The sequence below is a fragment of the Myotis daubentonii genome, chromosome 7 (genome assembly GCF_963259705.1).
Source record: "Myotis daubentonii chromosome 7, mMyoDau2.1, whole genome shotgun sequence".
NCBI classification, from domain to species: Eukaryota; Metazoa; Chordata; class Mammalia; order Chiroptera; family Vespertilionidae; genus Myotis; species Myotis daubentonii.
Genome location: NC_081846.1, coordinates 40722463 through 40739684, shown reverse-complemented (window position 1 = coordinate 40739684; position 17222 = coordinate 40722463). Strand labels below are relative to the sequence as shown.

At 38.6% G+C, this 17222-nt stretch overlaps 1 protein-coding gene across 2 annotated transcripts in view; it reads right to left on the bottom strand.

Moving 5' to 3' along the window:
• The window catches only part of SESTD1 (SEC14 and spectrin domain containing 1), a 102348-nt gene that overhangs the window by 61794 nt on the left and 23332 nt on the right, over positions 1-17222 (bottom strand). Inside the window, exons 2-3 of one of the 2 annotated variants that reach the window (XM_059703943.1) lie at positions 6810-6889; positions 2562-2670 (exon numbers count right to left, since the gene is read on the bottom strand). In XM_059703943.1, coding sequence (XP_059559926.1) covers positions 2562-2670; positions 6810-6864 — 164 coding nt within the window. In that variant the 5' untranslated portion in view covers positions 6865-6889. Of the gene's footprint in view, positions 1-2561; positions 2671-6809; positions 6890-17222 lie in introns of those variants that run through there. The other variant, XM_059703944.1, reaches the window with a different exon arrangement.

The following is a 17222-nucleotide window of genomic DNA, read 5'->3' as shown; positions in this document are numbered from 1 at the left end:
CTACCAACAAGACATCTAGGAAGACCACTATGACCCAGGGAGGACAAAAGCCCAAGAGAGACCAGCTGGAGCGGGTAGCTGGCTGTTGAGAGTGGTTTTCACAGAAGTGGCAGCAAGTCAGGGACTTCCAAGGCATTGTGGAAATTTGCAGGAGGAGAGCTAAGACACAGACTGCTTAGTAGAGGGCCTTTCCTGGTTGGGACTAGAGCCAAGAGAAGTGAGCCAACCCATAATTTGGTATTTTCTTCTCACTGGCATCTGCATGTCTCAGACACAGGTTACACAACCCATTTTGTTAAAGAAGTTTTACATAAGCCTTTTATATTTCAAAGCACACTCTAAATTAATCTGTATATTAAGACAAAGAAAGTAATGAAGCTTGCAAATACCATCTGCAGTGATCTTAAGGGCATGAAATATTCCAAATTTATCTTTTGAGGTACTTAAAAACACCCTTAATCATAATTTTCTCTCATTTTACTGAAAAAGATAATGAAAACACACACAATCCAAAGACACTATTTCAACTACTTCAAGGGAGAAGGTGTTTTGTTGTTGTTTTTTAACTTCATTCCTACAAGTGGAGTGACAGTTTAAACTGTTTTTAACAACATACATAATTTAGAAGCATGTTATGTTCTTTATAAATGGCATGCTGAAGGAGCTGCAGTGCTACACTAATAAATTCCTATACTACCATTAACATGTTTATATTTTAAGAACAATAACAACAACAAACTATTAAAGTCCTTCCTCCTTGTTCCTACTCTGTTAAGAGCCTGTCGAGGGCGAGGTGACTCCGTGAAACAGGCAGTAAAAGAGAAGAGACTCCTCAACAAGCTCACTCACTCTATTTGCCAAAGGATTTCCTGAGCTCAGTGTTCTGTTGCTCTTAAAAATTTCTCTGATTGCTATGAAGGGCTCCTTCTCCTCCACTCACCGAGCTCTGCTTATACTTTCATAATGGCACTAATTTCACTCGTGCTTTTATTATAATTATTGTTTATAATTTATCTTCATTAGATAATATGCTCCCAAAAAAGCAAGAATATTATCTTACTGATATCTTGGCAGCTTCCAGCACAGTGCTTTAAATACAGAGGCCCTTTAAAAATGTGACATGATTCAATCAAATCACTCCTCAGTCAGAATGCAGCAATGGCTTTCCTTCTCATCCAGAATTTAATGGCCTGCAAGGTCCTCTATGACCTGACTGACTCTAGCCTCTCTCTCTAATCACTCTTCTAGAACTCTATCGCTCTCAAACTGCTCCAGCCACCTTACTCGTCTCACATGCTGAGCCTGCTTCTGTCTCAGGGCCTTTGCACTTCCTGTTCACTGTCTTCAATGTTCTTTCTTAATGCTCTTTCATCAAACATCTATAGGTCCTTTTCCTCAATTCAATCATATCTGATAAAATCTTACCATTTTGTGAAATATTGACTTACCTACCCTTTCCAAGCCATCTCTCTCTTAACTCTAGTGGTCATAGCCTTCATGAACATCTAATATACTGTGTATTTATTTGTAATATTAGTTTGCCCATTAAGGAATAAGGCTGATAAGGGCAGGGACTGGGTCTGCTTTGTTCACCCATTTCCTCAGTACCTAGAACAATGAGAAGTTCATTGTAGGACCTCATGCATTTACTGAGTGACTAAAGACTTACGACCTTAATGTCTGTGTAATTTTTGGCAAGTCATTAAACCTCTGTGCTCTGATGTTTCTTCTGTAACATAAATGAGTTTTCTACAACTAGGAAGAACCAATTTAAAATCTAAATTTCAATTTTTAAAAAATTCAAAATTTGAGAAAAATGGAAAGGTAACTTCTGTACATGTTGGAGCTCTACAGAATCAGGAATAACCTGGAGACATTTTTCAAAATTCTGATGCCTGGGAGTTGACCTCCAGAGATTCTGATCCAATTGTTTTGGGGAGGCATACTCAAGAGACTTCAGCCCCCAAATATCACTGATGGGAGGAAAAGTTGAGAGTTGAGGAGAGGACTTTTTTTGTTTTGCTTGTTGTTGAAATGGAGGATAGGCTCAAGCAAATAGAAAAGTGTAAGTTTTGTCTTCACCCCAAAAATATAAAAATTAAAAATCCAAAGACCTTTGGATTAAAATATAAATATTTTTTGCATTTTTTAAAACAAGAATGTTTTAAACTCTAAATAGCCTTCACTCAATAAATTAAAATCTGCAGATGTACTTATATCTATATAGTGAGATAACTAAATAAAAGATACTTTCTATTCAACACATTTCTCTAAGTTTTCTCAAGTTGCATGATATATAAATACTCAATCTTCATGTTCCTTAAAAGTTGACAGTACATATATTTTGGAAATCTGTATATTATTCAGTGCCTGAAGAGCATAAAAAGAGTATTATTTTATCTGTTGTGGTTTCATAAATTACTGATTCTAGTGTTTATAATTATAACTTCACTGCTAACAAAAGCAGATAAGATAGCAAAGTATATTTTAACAATAGCAAGAATCATTAGTAAGTGAATGAAGACATATTGAGATTTAAGAAAAGACACCTTAAGAGTCACCTTGGAATGCTGAGTAGATAGTCTAAGGTGACACTCAGCTCATCCATATTTGTCTGTTCCAAGCATAATGGAATTGTCAGAATGAGGCCACTTCGTCTGTCCTTTCCTCCTATTAAAGAAAAAAAAAGGTAAATTTAACATGTAATAGATATTAAAGCACTAAACAAATAATATATATTTGGATTCAATGCTACTAAAATGATTACAAGTTTAAGACATCAGTAAAAAAAACAAAAAAACTACCTAATGGCTATTTATTTTATACAATGTAAATGTCTATAGTAGTATAGCAAAATTATATAAAATTTAGAAAAAAATTCACCCATGAAATTTTCCCTTACACATAGCAATTATCAATTTAAATTTCTTCTTTCTAGTCTGCTTCTTAATTTAATCAACTCATCAAACACCTATTGTGAGCCCAGCACAATAAGCATCCTATCTAATAAAAGAGAAAAATGGTAATTGGCGTAGGATGATACCCTTTTCATTGGCTAATCAGGGCTATATGCAAATTAACTGCCAACTAAGATTGGCAGTTAACTGCCAACAAGATGGCGGTTAATTTGCATATGTAGGTACAATGCAGGGAGGCGAAAGGGAAAGCAGGAAGAAGCCCCCTGCCACTGACAGTGATCGGAAACCCAGGGGGGAGCTAAGAGCTGGGGGGCAGGGCAAAGGCAGCCCTGGGGCCGCCTCTGCCCTGCCCCCCAGCCATGATCGGAGAATCAGGTGCCTTTGCCGCCCTGGCCAGTGATAGCAGGAAGTAGGGGTGGAGCCAGCGATGGGAGCTGGGCACAGTCAAAGCTGGCAGTCCCGGGAGCTAGGGGTCCCTTGCCTGGGCCTAAAGTGAAGCCCACGATCGCGGGGCCGCTGCAGCTGTGGGTCCCCGCTGCCCGAGCCGGACGCCTCAGCCAGAGGCGTCAGGCCTGGGCAGGGGCGGAGCCTGCAACCACGGGGAGCTGGGGGTCCCCTGCCCAGGCCTGACACCTCTGCCGGAGGCCTCAGGCCTGGTCAAGGGGCCGATCCGGTGATTGGTGATCGGAGGGTGATGAGGGTCAACTCCTCTGGCCGAGGCATCAGGCCTGGGTGAGGGGCGGAGCCAGGGATTGGGGGGATATGATGGTCCCCTTGCCCAGGCCTGAAGCCTGGGTCAGAGGCGTCAGGCTTGGGCGGGGGGTGGAGCCAGCGATCAGAGGGAGATGGGGGTCCCCTGCCCAGGCATGATTCCTGGGCCAGAGGCCTCAGGCCTGGGTGGGGGCCAGAGCCAGTGATCAGGGGGAGATGGGGGTCCCCTGTCCAAGCATGACACCTCTGGCGGAGGCATCAGGCCTGGGTAAGGGGCCGATCAGGTGATCGGAGGGTGATGGGGGTCTACGCCTCTGGCCGAGGCATCAGGCCTGGGCTGGGGGCAGAACCAGTGATGGGGGAAAATGAGGTCCCCTGCCCAGGCCTGACGCCTCTGTCAGAGGCGTCAGGCCTGGGCAAGGGGCCGATCCTGTGATTGGAGGGTGATGGGGGTCAACGCCTGAGGGCTCCCAGTATGTGAGAGGGGGCAGGCTGGGCTGAGGGACACTCCCCCCCACACACACACACACCCAGTGCACGAATTTCGTGCACCGGGCCCCTAGTTTATAAATAAAATTAAATCAACCTAAGAAAAGCTTTAAGCCATAAGAAATAACAGTATGAAATATGAGTTTATTTATTAGGCTGGGTTATAAAAAGGATTAAAGAAATGGAGAAAATTATAGGAGCCGTGATAAATGTGGAATGTTTCCTAGGACAGACTTAAGAAAATGATAGAATTTATAAACCAAGCCAAAAGAGCATTCTGTGATGAGGACTGATATGAGTTAATGCACAAAGGTCAGCTAGACATTCTTTGTTCATGAGGCAATAAAGAGAAAGTCCCTGCCCAGCTGAGAAGAGTGTATGGGACCTGGATATAGAAGCCTGAAAGCTAGGTAGTGAAACTTACATTTCATGTATGTTCAACTCCTATTCAATTTTCCATTAGCATTAAAATGTAACTAATACTTTTATACACACAGAGCTTCTTTGGAAGTTCCCCATATGACTAACTTCTCACTCTGAAGCCCATCTTCTGATGCAACTGACTCTTGTGGCCATTTTAGAAGCCTAAAAACCAGCAGATTCTACTGGAAACTATTCTATATGATCTAAAACAGGGGTGGGAACCTTTTTTCTGTCATTTGTATATTTATAACATCATTACAGGTCATAAAAAATTATCAACTTAAAAATTGCCTGCTATATTTAGTCAAACATTTAATTAACTCCCCCAATGCCTTGACGGGGCCAAACCAAATGATTTCACAGGCCTTATATGGCCCGCCAGCTGGACGTTCCCCACCCCTGATCTAAAAGGTGTGAACAAGATGACTGCTGTGAGTGGCATACGTGCAATTCTTGATGTACCGAACCATAGAGGATCCTTTTATTAGGTTAGCCATATAAATTACTGATATTCAACCATTTTATTTAACCTCAATAAATGATAATTTCAAGTGATTCAACTTAATAGATAATCAATTGAGACTTTCAATTGCACATTTTTTTGTCTAGAATGTAAGTTTAAAAAAACAACAACAGATTGCATCCATGGTTTTCTAACTCTATTCCCTGAATGATTTTGGTTTTAAAAGTTTTTCTCTATTTTTAAACAAGTTTGAAAATCAAGTGTTAATTTAATGGTTAAAATAATTAATGGTCAATAGAGAAAATCAAGAGGGGTGGGCTAAGAGATGTTTCATTTTCTCCTCAAAAATTTTTAATCTTTATCCCTACATTAATAAGATGGAAAACAAGCTAGGATGCAGGGTATTTAAAATAAAAAGGTTATCATATTTGGACTGTAGCATGCTGACCCACTGTGGAATAGTCTTCAGAGGACAGATCTAACATTCAGAACTATATTTAACCTTACGCCCTCAAGCTTTCACTATCAAACAATAAAGCAATCACTGGTACAAACACAAAAGAGGGCAGAAGCTGACAGGAAAAAGACTTTCAAGATAGGTAAGGTCAACAGTCAAATGTTGCACAGAGACAAGTGTCATAAGGAAGCAAAATATCAGTGATAAAGATTATAAAAGAATAATAATATCCATTCTTGGCAACGGTGTGGAGCAACGGGCATTTTGAAACAATATTGTTAGAGGGCAATCTGACAAAACCTCACACAAATTTAAATGTAAATTCTCTTTAACAGGTCCATTTATAGAAATACATACTACTGAACTTGTACAAAATGCACAAACTATGAATGAAAATGTTTCCTACAACACCTTTCGTATCAGAAAAGAATGGAAAATTTTAAGTGTCAACTGGTAAGGGAAGAGGATTCTTCATAAAAAGGAAATGAATGTTAATAAATAAGGAAACAATAATACTAATAGACAATATCTTATTTGTCCATTATACTACCCTAGAAAAACATGTCTATTTACAGAGAGCTGCAATATGCTTTGAAATAAAAAGACATTAGTAGCCTAAATATCAAGAAAATTCTGATAGGATCTAAAGAGTAAGAAAGAAAAAGAGAGATAACATAATACAAATAACCCTAAACAGGCTGGCCACAGTATCTGTTCTAAAGCATGTGCTAATTTACTCAGTGATCCAGAATTCCAGAAAAATCACTACACCCAATGTATCCACCACTGCTCTCACACTGATAAAATATCTCGCAGTTTCTCTCTGACTCTTCTTAGCTGATACAGACATTGTGCTAATAACTGAAAGTAAACCAAGCCTGTATAACCAAGTTCAAACAGCAAGAACTGAAAGCTGTGTAACTGGTATTTCATAATCCCCTCAGCACACTGAAACCTTCTCATAGAAAGATGGAAGACAAGCTAGGATGCAGGGTATCATGAAAACTAATTACTCTGTTTTAGAAACAATTATTTAGATGCTATTTAGTCAATTATTCTTAGACTGTATCAATTATTTCATTTTCATGTAAGAAGTGAGACATCATGACATCTACCCTGTGGAGATCATTTTACCAAATTACACAACAGATAAAAATTGGCCTGCCAAGAAACAACAGTGACAGATTTGGCTTGCATAGCTATCCATTCTGATTAAAAGATGCCTCAGAAATACCTCTGAAACAAAAATCTCAGAAAAATGAAGTGTATTTCTGTCAAACTTATTTTTAAAAAAAGTTTAAACAAGTTTATACATCAAACACTTCCAATTTTAAAGAAGAAAACATACCTGAAAGGAAGGCTAGTTTTTTCTTCAGAATGGGTAATATTACCGAGGCCTCCATTTTACTCCAGTAAACTTCCTCACGTCTGAAAACACAGAAGTTAAATATCAACCACAAGATGGTAATAACTCCATAAAATATCTACTTATGATGGCTTATACCAGGATTTCCAAATCTCAACATGACATATACTTTGAGTCGGATCGTTTATTTATTTTTTGCATTGTATGACATGTGGCAGCATTCTCTATCCACTAAAATACCAAGAGCACTGCTCGTTTTAGATTGTGACAACCAAAATGTCTCTAAAACACTGTCCAACATTCTCTGGCAGGCAAAATTACAGCCAGTTGAGAATCACTGTCTTCTCTGTTTTTCAGAGCAATACTCTCGGACTAGAATAGTGTCTGGTACATTGTAGTAACTCAATAAACTAATCTGTTGAAATTTAAAAAAAATGAATCAATTAATCAAACAGGTAGTCATCTTTCTACTAGTCTCCTTATTAATTATATAACTTAATTCCAAATACCCAATTCTTTCAGTTTCACTATTAAATGGCTTTCTCAGATTTCTCATATTTTTTATTTCTCCATAATACATGGTAGCACATCTTTCCCTCATATTTATTACCTCAAGATATTCCTTAATGCACTGTTTCAATTTTTGCCCCCCACTGTAAACTATCTCCAGCTCTCCACATTTTGTATTTTTAAATTATCCAGGGGAAACTATGATTAGCCCAGTAGATCTCTTTGTACCAAGTCATAAGTCAATGTTCTTGGTTTGGTTTTCTAGTGTCCACTTGGCCACAGCCAGGGGTTATGGCTAAATACAAAGAGTCACCATCCATCCAGCAAGGACTAAGGAACAAGATAGTTTCCCTTAAAAGGGAGCTTTAGCATGGCAGGCATCTGAAGGCTTGGCCAGCTCTGTTTACTACCAAAAAAGGATTTCAAGGCGAGTGGGACTTTTAAAACAAGACAAAATAAGAAAATCAAACGTTCAACTATATTATCCACCTATATTTAATTTCATGTCTGAGGGAGTGTTCTCTATCATATTTTACCCCTCCTTTCCCATTCCCAACTCACACCCACCCACCATTATAACATATAGTAACAGTTCCTTGGAGTACACCATGAAATTGCATTATATTTAGTGAGAGTATACGCTCTCTCTTTTTAAAATATTTAGCCCCCTTTTTAACTGAGATATAATTGACATATAACATTATATTAGTTTTAGGTGTACAACATATTGATTTAATATTTGTATATAGTGCAAAGTGATCACTACAGTAACTCTACTTAACATCTGTCACATACAAAGCTACAAAAATTTATTTTCCTGCGATGAGAATATTTAAGATTTACTCTCTTAGCAACTTTCAAATGCGCAATAGAGTATTAATTACTAGAGGCCTGGTGCACGAATTCGTTCACCAGTGGGGTCCCTGAGGGATCAGGCCAAAACCGGCTCTCCGACATCCCCTAAGGGGTCCTGGATTGCAAGAGGGTGCAGGCCAGGCCGAGGGACCCCACTGGTGCACAATTGGGGCCAGGGAGAGACACGGGAGGTTGGCCAGCCAGGGAGGGACCACGGGAGGGCTTCAAGGTGTGTCTGGCCCATCTCGCTCAGTCCTGATCAGCCAGACTCAACAGCAAGCTAACCTACCAGAGCATCTGCCCCCTGGTGGTCAGTGCACGTCATAGCGACTGGTCAACCAGTTGAATGTCTGCCCCCTGGTGGTTAGTGCACATCATAGCAACTGGTCGACCAGCTGAATGTCTGCCCCCTGGTGGTTAGTGCACATCATAGCGAACAGTTGAGCAGCCTTAGCATATAACTAGCATATTACACTTTGATGGTTGACCGGATGACTGAACACTTAGCATATTAGGCTTTTATTATATAGGTTAGTCACCAGAAAGCATACCCTGTTAAGAATAATTTACTAGCAGAGTAGAAAATATGACTCTTCTATATGAAAGCATATTACTTGTTCAGCAAATACCTGCCATGAACTTATGCCATTTTAGGCACTGTGCTATCAACTAGAGCTAAAAACTAAAGTCACAGACCTGCCCTGAAAAAAAAAATCCCACATATTAAGGGAAACAACGTAATGAATATCTGTCAGATAATGACAAATAAGGTTATAAACAAGTATATTATTTTATAGCTTTTGTGTACACAACCAAAAAGACCATTATTTGCACTTATATACAAAAAACATATACTATCAAATTAAATACAATATATTCTTATCAAGTTTTATCCTTGAATATTTGTTTGCAATTTATTCATTCATTTTGTTCTACATCAGCCCAGGCTAACATAAAATTACTAGAAAGTATAAGGAAAGAGCTTACATTTTACATTAATCTAAAACCAGTAACATTCCATGCTTCCAGGTCAGAATCTTGACCTGATGAGTTTGTAATCCAGCTCTACAAGAACCAGACAGCTCAGATTTACATCTATTGGCCCTTCTCCTGTGACCAACTTGTCAGAGACCAAATATGAAAAGTTTATAATGATAATAATGATTATGAAGATTAACACTTATTAACTGTTTACAAAAAGGCATGCATTATCCTAAGTGATTTATTTGTATTAACTTATTTAATCCTCACATTTCTATAAGGTAAGTGCTCTTACTATTCCCATTTTACAAAAGAGTTAACTGGAGCTTAGAGAAGTTAAACGCTGCCTAACAACTCACAGCTAGTAGGTGGGGAAGTTAGGATTCACAACCAAGCAATCTGGTTCCCGTAACAATGTTCTCACATCATGCTATCAGCCTACCAGTAAAACAGCTCAGAAAATATCCAGTGACTTCTGGCCAAGTGGACAAATGGAGCTCTAGACTATCTGCAAAATTAAAATATTTAGAGAATGCATGTGTGTGTATGTGGCACTGCCTTAATTCATGGGAAGGCACCAGCACTTTTGCACACCATTTCTTTTATATCATCAAGTGCAAATGCCAACACAGTAAAAAGGGCAAATAATACCTAAGACTTATTATAAAAGTAGTTTGAACTCACAGACCCGTGAAAGCTAGAAACAAGAGAACTGCTTATCTAGGCTGTCAATGGGATATTCCCACAAAGAAACTTTAACTTTGAGGCAGTAATGCAGACACAGGAACAACTTAGTCATAGAAATAGAACTGGCTTCCTAACCAGACTTTTCCTATGATATGAACACAGTCAAATTTTTGTTCCTTCTTATTTTCTGAACCTACTTCTCCATCTTTCTCATCAATCCTGAGTTATACAACATCCTTCAAATAAATCCCTTTTCTGCTTAAGTTAGCGATAATCAGGTTCTCTTTTAGTCAATGGAGAAACTTGATTAGCATAGGGAACAAAACTACAATTTAGAGTTCAGTAGATAATGAATGCAGTCATTTTAATACTTTTTTAAACATATTTTTATTCATTTCAGAGAGAAAAGGAAGAGGGAGAGATATAGAAACATCAATGAAGAGAGTGAATCATTGATCAGCTGCCTCCTGCATGCCCCCTACTGGGGATCGAGCCCACAACCCAGGCTTGAGCCCTGAGCAGGAATCAAACCATGACCTCCTGGTTCATAGGTCGATGCTCAATCACTGAGCCACATCAGCCAAGATGAATGCTTCTTTTTTTAAAAAAAATCTGTTCCCGTTTATTCTGAATGAAATGTTCATCAATACATTGAGGATTTAAGCCTTGCCACATAAAACCCAATTAATCAGCATCCAAGAGAAAAGAACATCTGGAATTCCTATGATCCCACAAAGCATAAGAATTGAGAAATGCAGGTGACCCTTGGAATCTGTGTTATCTAAGCTTTGCAAGTCAGGTTATGATTTTATGCCAACAAGTGAACAAATTTTTCACCATTATGTTCTCCACATACTTAGAGCAAAAAGGGAAATGGTTTCAGTCTTCATTACAGACTTACCCTGATAAATTATGATATCCAGAAAATATCTTACATTTTACCTCTGTCATCTGCGATAGATACTTTATCCAAACTCTTCATTACTTTACAGAACCACCTCCAAATGGCAAAATACTAAATTGGTGTGGTTTTAATAGCTTTTTAAGGAACATCCTGAAAGTGATGAAAAAGTAATCTAATCTAATAAAAGGGGAGCATGCAAATTGACCATACCTCCGCTGCCTCCACAGGCCAATCATGAGCAAATATGCAAATTAACCCAACTTAGATGGCAGTGGCCACAGAGCTGGAGCGAGCAGGAGGCTTAGGTTGCCCCTGGCAATGGAGGAAGCCAAGCTTCCCGCTGCCCTGAGCTCAGCTCAAGGCTACAAAGTTTCAATTATAGAAGAAAAATAAATCCAAGATACCTGCTTCCAGTTTCCATGGCCTCTGCTCAAGGAGGGGCTGGGAGCCTAGGTTGCTCCCAACCTAGGCTTCCAGCCAGACCAAGGCTACAAAGTTTCAATTATTGAAGATCAATAAATCCCAGATACCTCCTTCCAGCCCGCGGCCGTGGCCAGCCTGAAAACGGCCTTCAGCCCCTCACCCAGGCTGGCCAGGCACCCCAGTGGGAACCCCCACCCTGATCCGGGACACCCTTCAAGGCAAACCATCCAGCCCCCACCCGTGCACCAGGCCTCTATCCTATAATAAAAGGGTAATATGCAAATTGACCCTAACAGAACGACTGGGAATGACTGGTCACTATGACACACACTGACCACCAGGGGGCAGATGCTCAATGCAGGAGGTGCCCCCTGTGGTCAGTGTGCTCCCACAGAGGGAGCTCTGCTCAGCCACAAGCCAGGCTGATGGCTGCCAGCACAGCGGTGGTGGCGGGAGCCTCTCCCGCCTCCTCAGCAGCACTAGGGATGTCCGGCTGCAGCCTAGACCTGCTCCCCACTGGCAAGTGGACATCCCCCTAGGGCTCCCGGGCTGCCAGCAGGTGGACATCCCCTGAGGGGTCCCAGACTGGAGAGGGCACAGGCCAGGCTGAGGGACCGCCCCCCCCCCCACGGGTGCACAAAATTTTCTGCACCAGGCCTCTACTTTGAAATAATGAGATATATAGGTTTTTGGGGGTGTGTGCCAAGATCAAATGAACTGATGGATAAAATGTGAAACAGTCACGAGATGAAAGCTATAATGATTACTCTTTATACTCCTCGCTTCTAGAGTCTCCATTCCATCGATTTCTTTCACTGTTATTATAAAAGAGATGGTAATGAAAAATGATTACCTGCACCACTAGTTCCAATTAAATTTAGTTTTTCAAAAGTTATTTGTTTCAGATTTTTTTCCAAACATTTAACATAGCCATAAAAAAATAATTTGCCTGTCATTGGTGATATTATATATCTGATAGTAGTTAAAGTAATGTACAAAGCACACACAAAAAGGAAAATCTTGCAAAATATAACCATCCACTAACATCACCAAAATACAATGTTAACAGGATGGTACCAGGTCATTATTTTTCACAAGAAGAAGCTTATTCAACCTGAAATATATTTGAGTTGAATATATTCGCAAACCAGAAGTGAAGCCAATGACAGACATTTTCTTGATATTAATAAACAGTGGCAAGAAAAACACTTTTTTTTTTCAAACCTGCCAGGTGAAGCAGGCCAAGAAATGGAAAAATTAAATAATTCACAACATGTTTACCAAAAACATGTCCTATTTCATATATGGTCATTTAAAATGATTTAAGTCACATTTATAAAATAAGAAGAGGCAGAAAGTCAGTGTATAGTAGATGATGCTTTAGAGACTGGTGACTATAAAGAAAAATATGCAACCATAACTGCACGTTACCTTCAACTGAAAACAAGAAACACCAAAGCAAATTAGTATTATTCCTAGGTGCAAAATAAATCCTACCTAAAACAGAGCCCTTTTACTAAAGTTAGGGATAATGAATTCTAAGAACTAGAAATATAGAGAGACTAAGTTTCAACTGATATTTGTATCCATTTTCTTTAAGCATCTTTCCAAGATCTTGCAGAGTTAAAAAGAGGAAAATTGGGGCAATCAAGTAGTTAAATTGGTATCTTGTCTCCCCAAGAGCAGAGACCAAATCTTAAGTTATCTTTTTACTGGAGGCCCAGTCTGTGCCCTCTGACAATCCGGGACCCCTTGGGGGATGTCCGATAGCCAGTTTCGGCCCAATCCCTATAGGCCCGATCTAGACAGGAGGGAGCTTGATCCCCACAGGCCTGATCCCCAATGCCCGATCCAAACATGCGGGAGCCCAATCCTGTGCATTGAGCATCTGTCCCCTGGTGGTCAGTGTGTCATAGCGACTGGTCGACCAGTCACTTAGGCTTTTATATATAGAGATTTATTCACCCGTTCACCCATTTAACAAATCTATAATAAATACCATCTAGACCGAGGCAAGGTTAGGTAAGGCATTAAAAAGGTATCTGATAAATGGATAGATAAATGAACAAATATATTAAACAAACAGTAAAGCAAAACACTTACCCTATGAATCCTAACATTATCACAACTACCTGGATGTCAACACCTGTGGTGCAATCACAGGATCGCATATACATGATTTTCCTTAAAAGCAGCTCCTCCCAGCTTCTTTCTACTTGGACAGCCTCCCACAGATCCAACAGCTACTTAACTGCTGGATGCTGGCAAAAGAGAGGTCCATGGATGGTGGTAAGATGGACATCAATGGGTGCTATCAGTGGGCAGCCAGTAGAGGGTAGCAGAGGATATGTTGAGCAGCAGAGGATGTGTTGAGCAGCAGGAAAAGAGAACCGCAGGCCTTTTAATAAGACTGGGCAAATTACAATTCATAAGAGACTGTAATTGATGATATGAATGGGTGCACTGGAACTCCTCTCTCAGCAAGTATAAATCAACCAGTTTATTTGGAAAATTTAGTTAGGTTCTTCAAAGAGCATTTATAACAAACAGTGAAAACCCATTAGGATAGCCTAAGGCTAACTAAATCATCTCTAAATCTATATCATGTAAACACATAATAGCAATGAACAAAATCAGACTGTGGGCTCCTTAACCTTGTATTTCCAGAAGAAATACTGTCCTTAAATTTCAACTGTTCTTATAAAGAGCAATCTCCGAGATTAAAACAAACATATGAGCACACACACTCAATGTTAATCACTAGTTGTTAAGTAGGTTCTTCACTCTACATATCCATATATATAAAATCACACAGTAATGGGTAAAAGGATTCTTTTTGGGGGTGATGGAAATGTGAGATAAAACTGTGATGATGCTATAAAACTAAAAATCACTGAACTGTACAATTAAAACGGGTGAATCTTATAGCATACTAGAGGCCCAGCCCACGAAATCGCGCGAGACCCAGAGTTCCGCCCGTCTCCGCCACAGGACCAGTCAATGCAACCTCCTGGTGACCGGATGTTTGGTCGTTCCCGCGTTCCAGCCACTGGCTTTTTGTAATATAGATAAATTTTACTGCAATAAAGCTGTCAAAAAATAATTTTAAAAATAAACAGAATTGCCAATTTTGTAAATCAGGAAAATCTGGATAAAAATGTTGTGTACTTTAAGTATTAAAAACTAAAAACTGAAAATATGTAAGCAATATGTTCCATAAAGTCTGTTAAATGAATTGCATATGTTGAGCAATTTATCCCCCTGACTTCCACTATAATTAGAATGCATTGCTATGAAAGAACTTCAGCTTCAAGGACAAATTTCTTTCGACACTGTGCATTCTGGATGGGGTAAAACAATAATTTTTTTTTTAAAAAAAGATTAAATAGAGGGAAAGAAAAGAGAATATAAGCAATAAAGTTAATATTTTTATGTTCATAAATGCCCAAACACTATCACTAAATAAATTGGTACTACAAAGGCAACTTAGAGTTGCTTTTTGTTTTTAACCCATAGAGAGGTTTATAAATAAATATCTTAGGGTATCACAAAGTTTTCACACCAACACATAAAGATATCCAAAATTTTATTATACATTAAATATTTTTTCTTTTCAATAGTATCATGTTTAAGACAAATCATTTGCTTTTGAACAATGTAAAAAAATGTGCCTTAGAATTAAAAGAATTCTTAAGATTGTTCTGCATTCCCTAAAAATCAAAGGCTTAGGCAGGGGTGGGGAATGTCCAGCCTGCAGGCTGCATAAAGCCTGCAAAATCATTTGGTCTGGCCCTGCCAAGGCATTGGGGGTGAGTTAATTAAATGTTTGACCAAATAGAGCAGGCTGATTTTTAAGTTGATAATTCTGTACGGCCCTCACATGATTTTATAAATACCCACATGGTCCTCAGCATATAAAAGGTTCCCTACCTCTGGCTTGGAGGATCACTGTATGTGAATCACTTTGGAAACATTACCTATACTAGAATAAAAGGTGGAATCTCAAATTAATTATCTGTTCATTTACTTGAACCTCCAAATAAAAGTTAACAGCAATAACTCTATTATTGAGAATGTTCTGGGTATCATCACTTCATGTGCATTGTTTCATTTATAACACATGGGGTTAGAATTATTGTTGTTACCAATTACCAGCTGAGGAAACAGGTTCGTGAACTGAGGAGAGGTTAACCTGCCCGAGGTCATACAGCTCCTAAGTAGCAAAACTGGCATAGTCCTAAGGCAGAGTCCGAGACTTAAATTATATTACACCTCATGCTCTTGTTTAATAAAGTAACCTATTTATTATAACATGAATAATAAAGGTCTTTAAAAACTCTCAAATAGAACTGTTCGTTTTTTAGATATAACAACATTAAGGCTATTCATTAAAAAGAGTACCTAATCTTTTAGTGACATATACTTTAATATTTTCAAATGAAGTATGTCTGGTATTTACATCAATAAAGGGGATGAGAGGTATACTACATGGAATTGAATTGGCCACATGCTGATAATTGCTGAAAGTTTATGACAGGTAAACAGTGCTTCATTTTACTGTTCTCTCTGCTTTTGCAGACTTGAAAACAACCATGATAAAACTAAGACTAGATCTTTAAACAGACCAATACTCTAAAAGAGGAAGCTATAATCCTTTTATTTTCATACTTAGCAATATTTTATTTCAAAATCAAGGAGAGGGAATAGACTACACAAAATTCACATATTCACCATCATATTAAAAACTCTTTATGAAGAGAGATCTGAGTATTTGGTCCCCATGTAAGACTGCAGAGAAGGGGAGGACAATTCTGACAAATGCAATAATCAAATGATAAAAAGACACTTTTACTCCTTGTCTCCTTAGGACTTTTCACTTTGTGACTGGAGTCATTTTCTCAGCAGTCACCCTCGCACTCTCTATCACTATCACCATATTCTACTCTTTAAATGATGAAATTACTAAGGCAAGCAAAAATTTATAAAGTTTATGTCCACCATACTCATTCACTGTAATGTAGTGGTTGGTCAGAAAACCAGGCAGATCTCTTAGGTAAAGAATAAATTAAATATCATATTATTTGACCCAAAGAACAGAGTCCAAAGGTTTGCCTGTAACACATATAACATTTAAGAGGCTACTCCAAATTTTGAAACTATTTTACCTATAATGTCAATAGAGCAAAAAAAAGTTATTTCTGAAATTAATGTAGGTGTTGGCTCAGTCCTCTGAATGTCTATTCGTTTCACTAGGACAATGCCTGACACATGACCAATGCACAATATATATTCATTGAATAAATTCCTCATTATGATCCTGCCAGCTCTCTCATTTAGGTGCCACTGGGCAGAATAATTATGAAGCAAAAGAAAAAGGAAAAAGAAAACTTAGATAATTTTAAACTTGACAAAGCACTATGAATAAAGCATGTATTACTCTGAACAGAATATTAAATTACATGGTTCAAGGACCTTTACTGAAACATCTTGGGACCTGGCCCATCAGGATCATGAATGGAGAGGCACTTTATAAAGCCTTCTTTATACCGAGCCAACTCTAACTTTTGGCTTTTACAATGGTTTATTTAACCTTACTACATTTACAGTCTAAATGAGTTTTCATTATCTATATTTCAACACTTGGAAAAAGTCACTATTTAACATGAACATTTTTCCATTTTCTGAAATTTCAACTTCACTTTTATTACAGTATTCACCATCATCCTCTCCTCCACCTCACTTTCTCACTTTAATATCTAAAAATACTTTCCTACAGTATTTAGATGGCTCCTGACTCTAGCATCCACATCTCTCTTGGCAGACTATCTGATTTGTAGAACCCACAAAAGAACCACAGAGGAAACTCGGACTCTTCTGGGCAGTTGAAAATCAGTTTTTGCTAGCAAGTATTTCTAATAATTGAGCCAATATCATTTCTGTTACCAACTAATACTATATTCTAGAAGTGAGACTGTGGCAACAGCAATTAGAAAAAAATATTTTTGAAGGTACACACAAGTACAAAGTCAATTTTT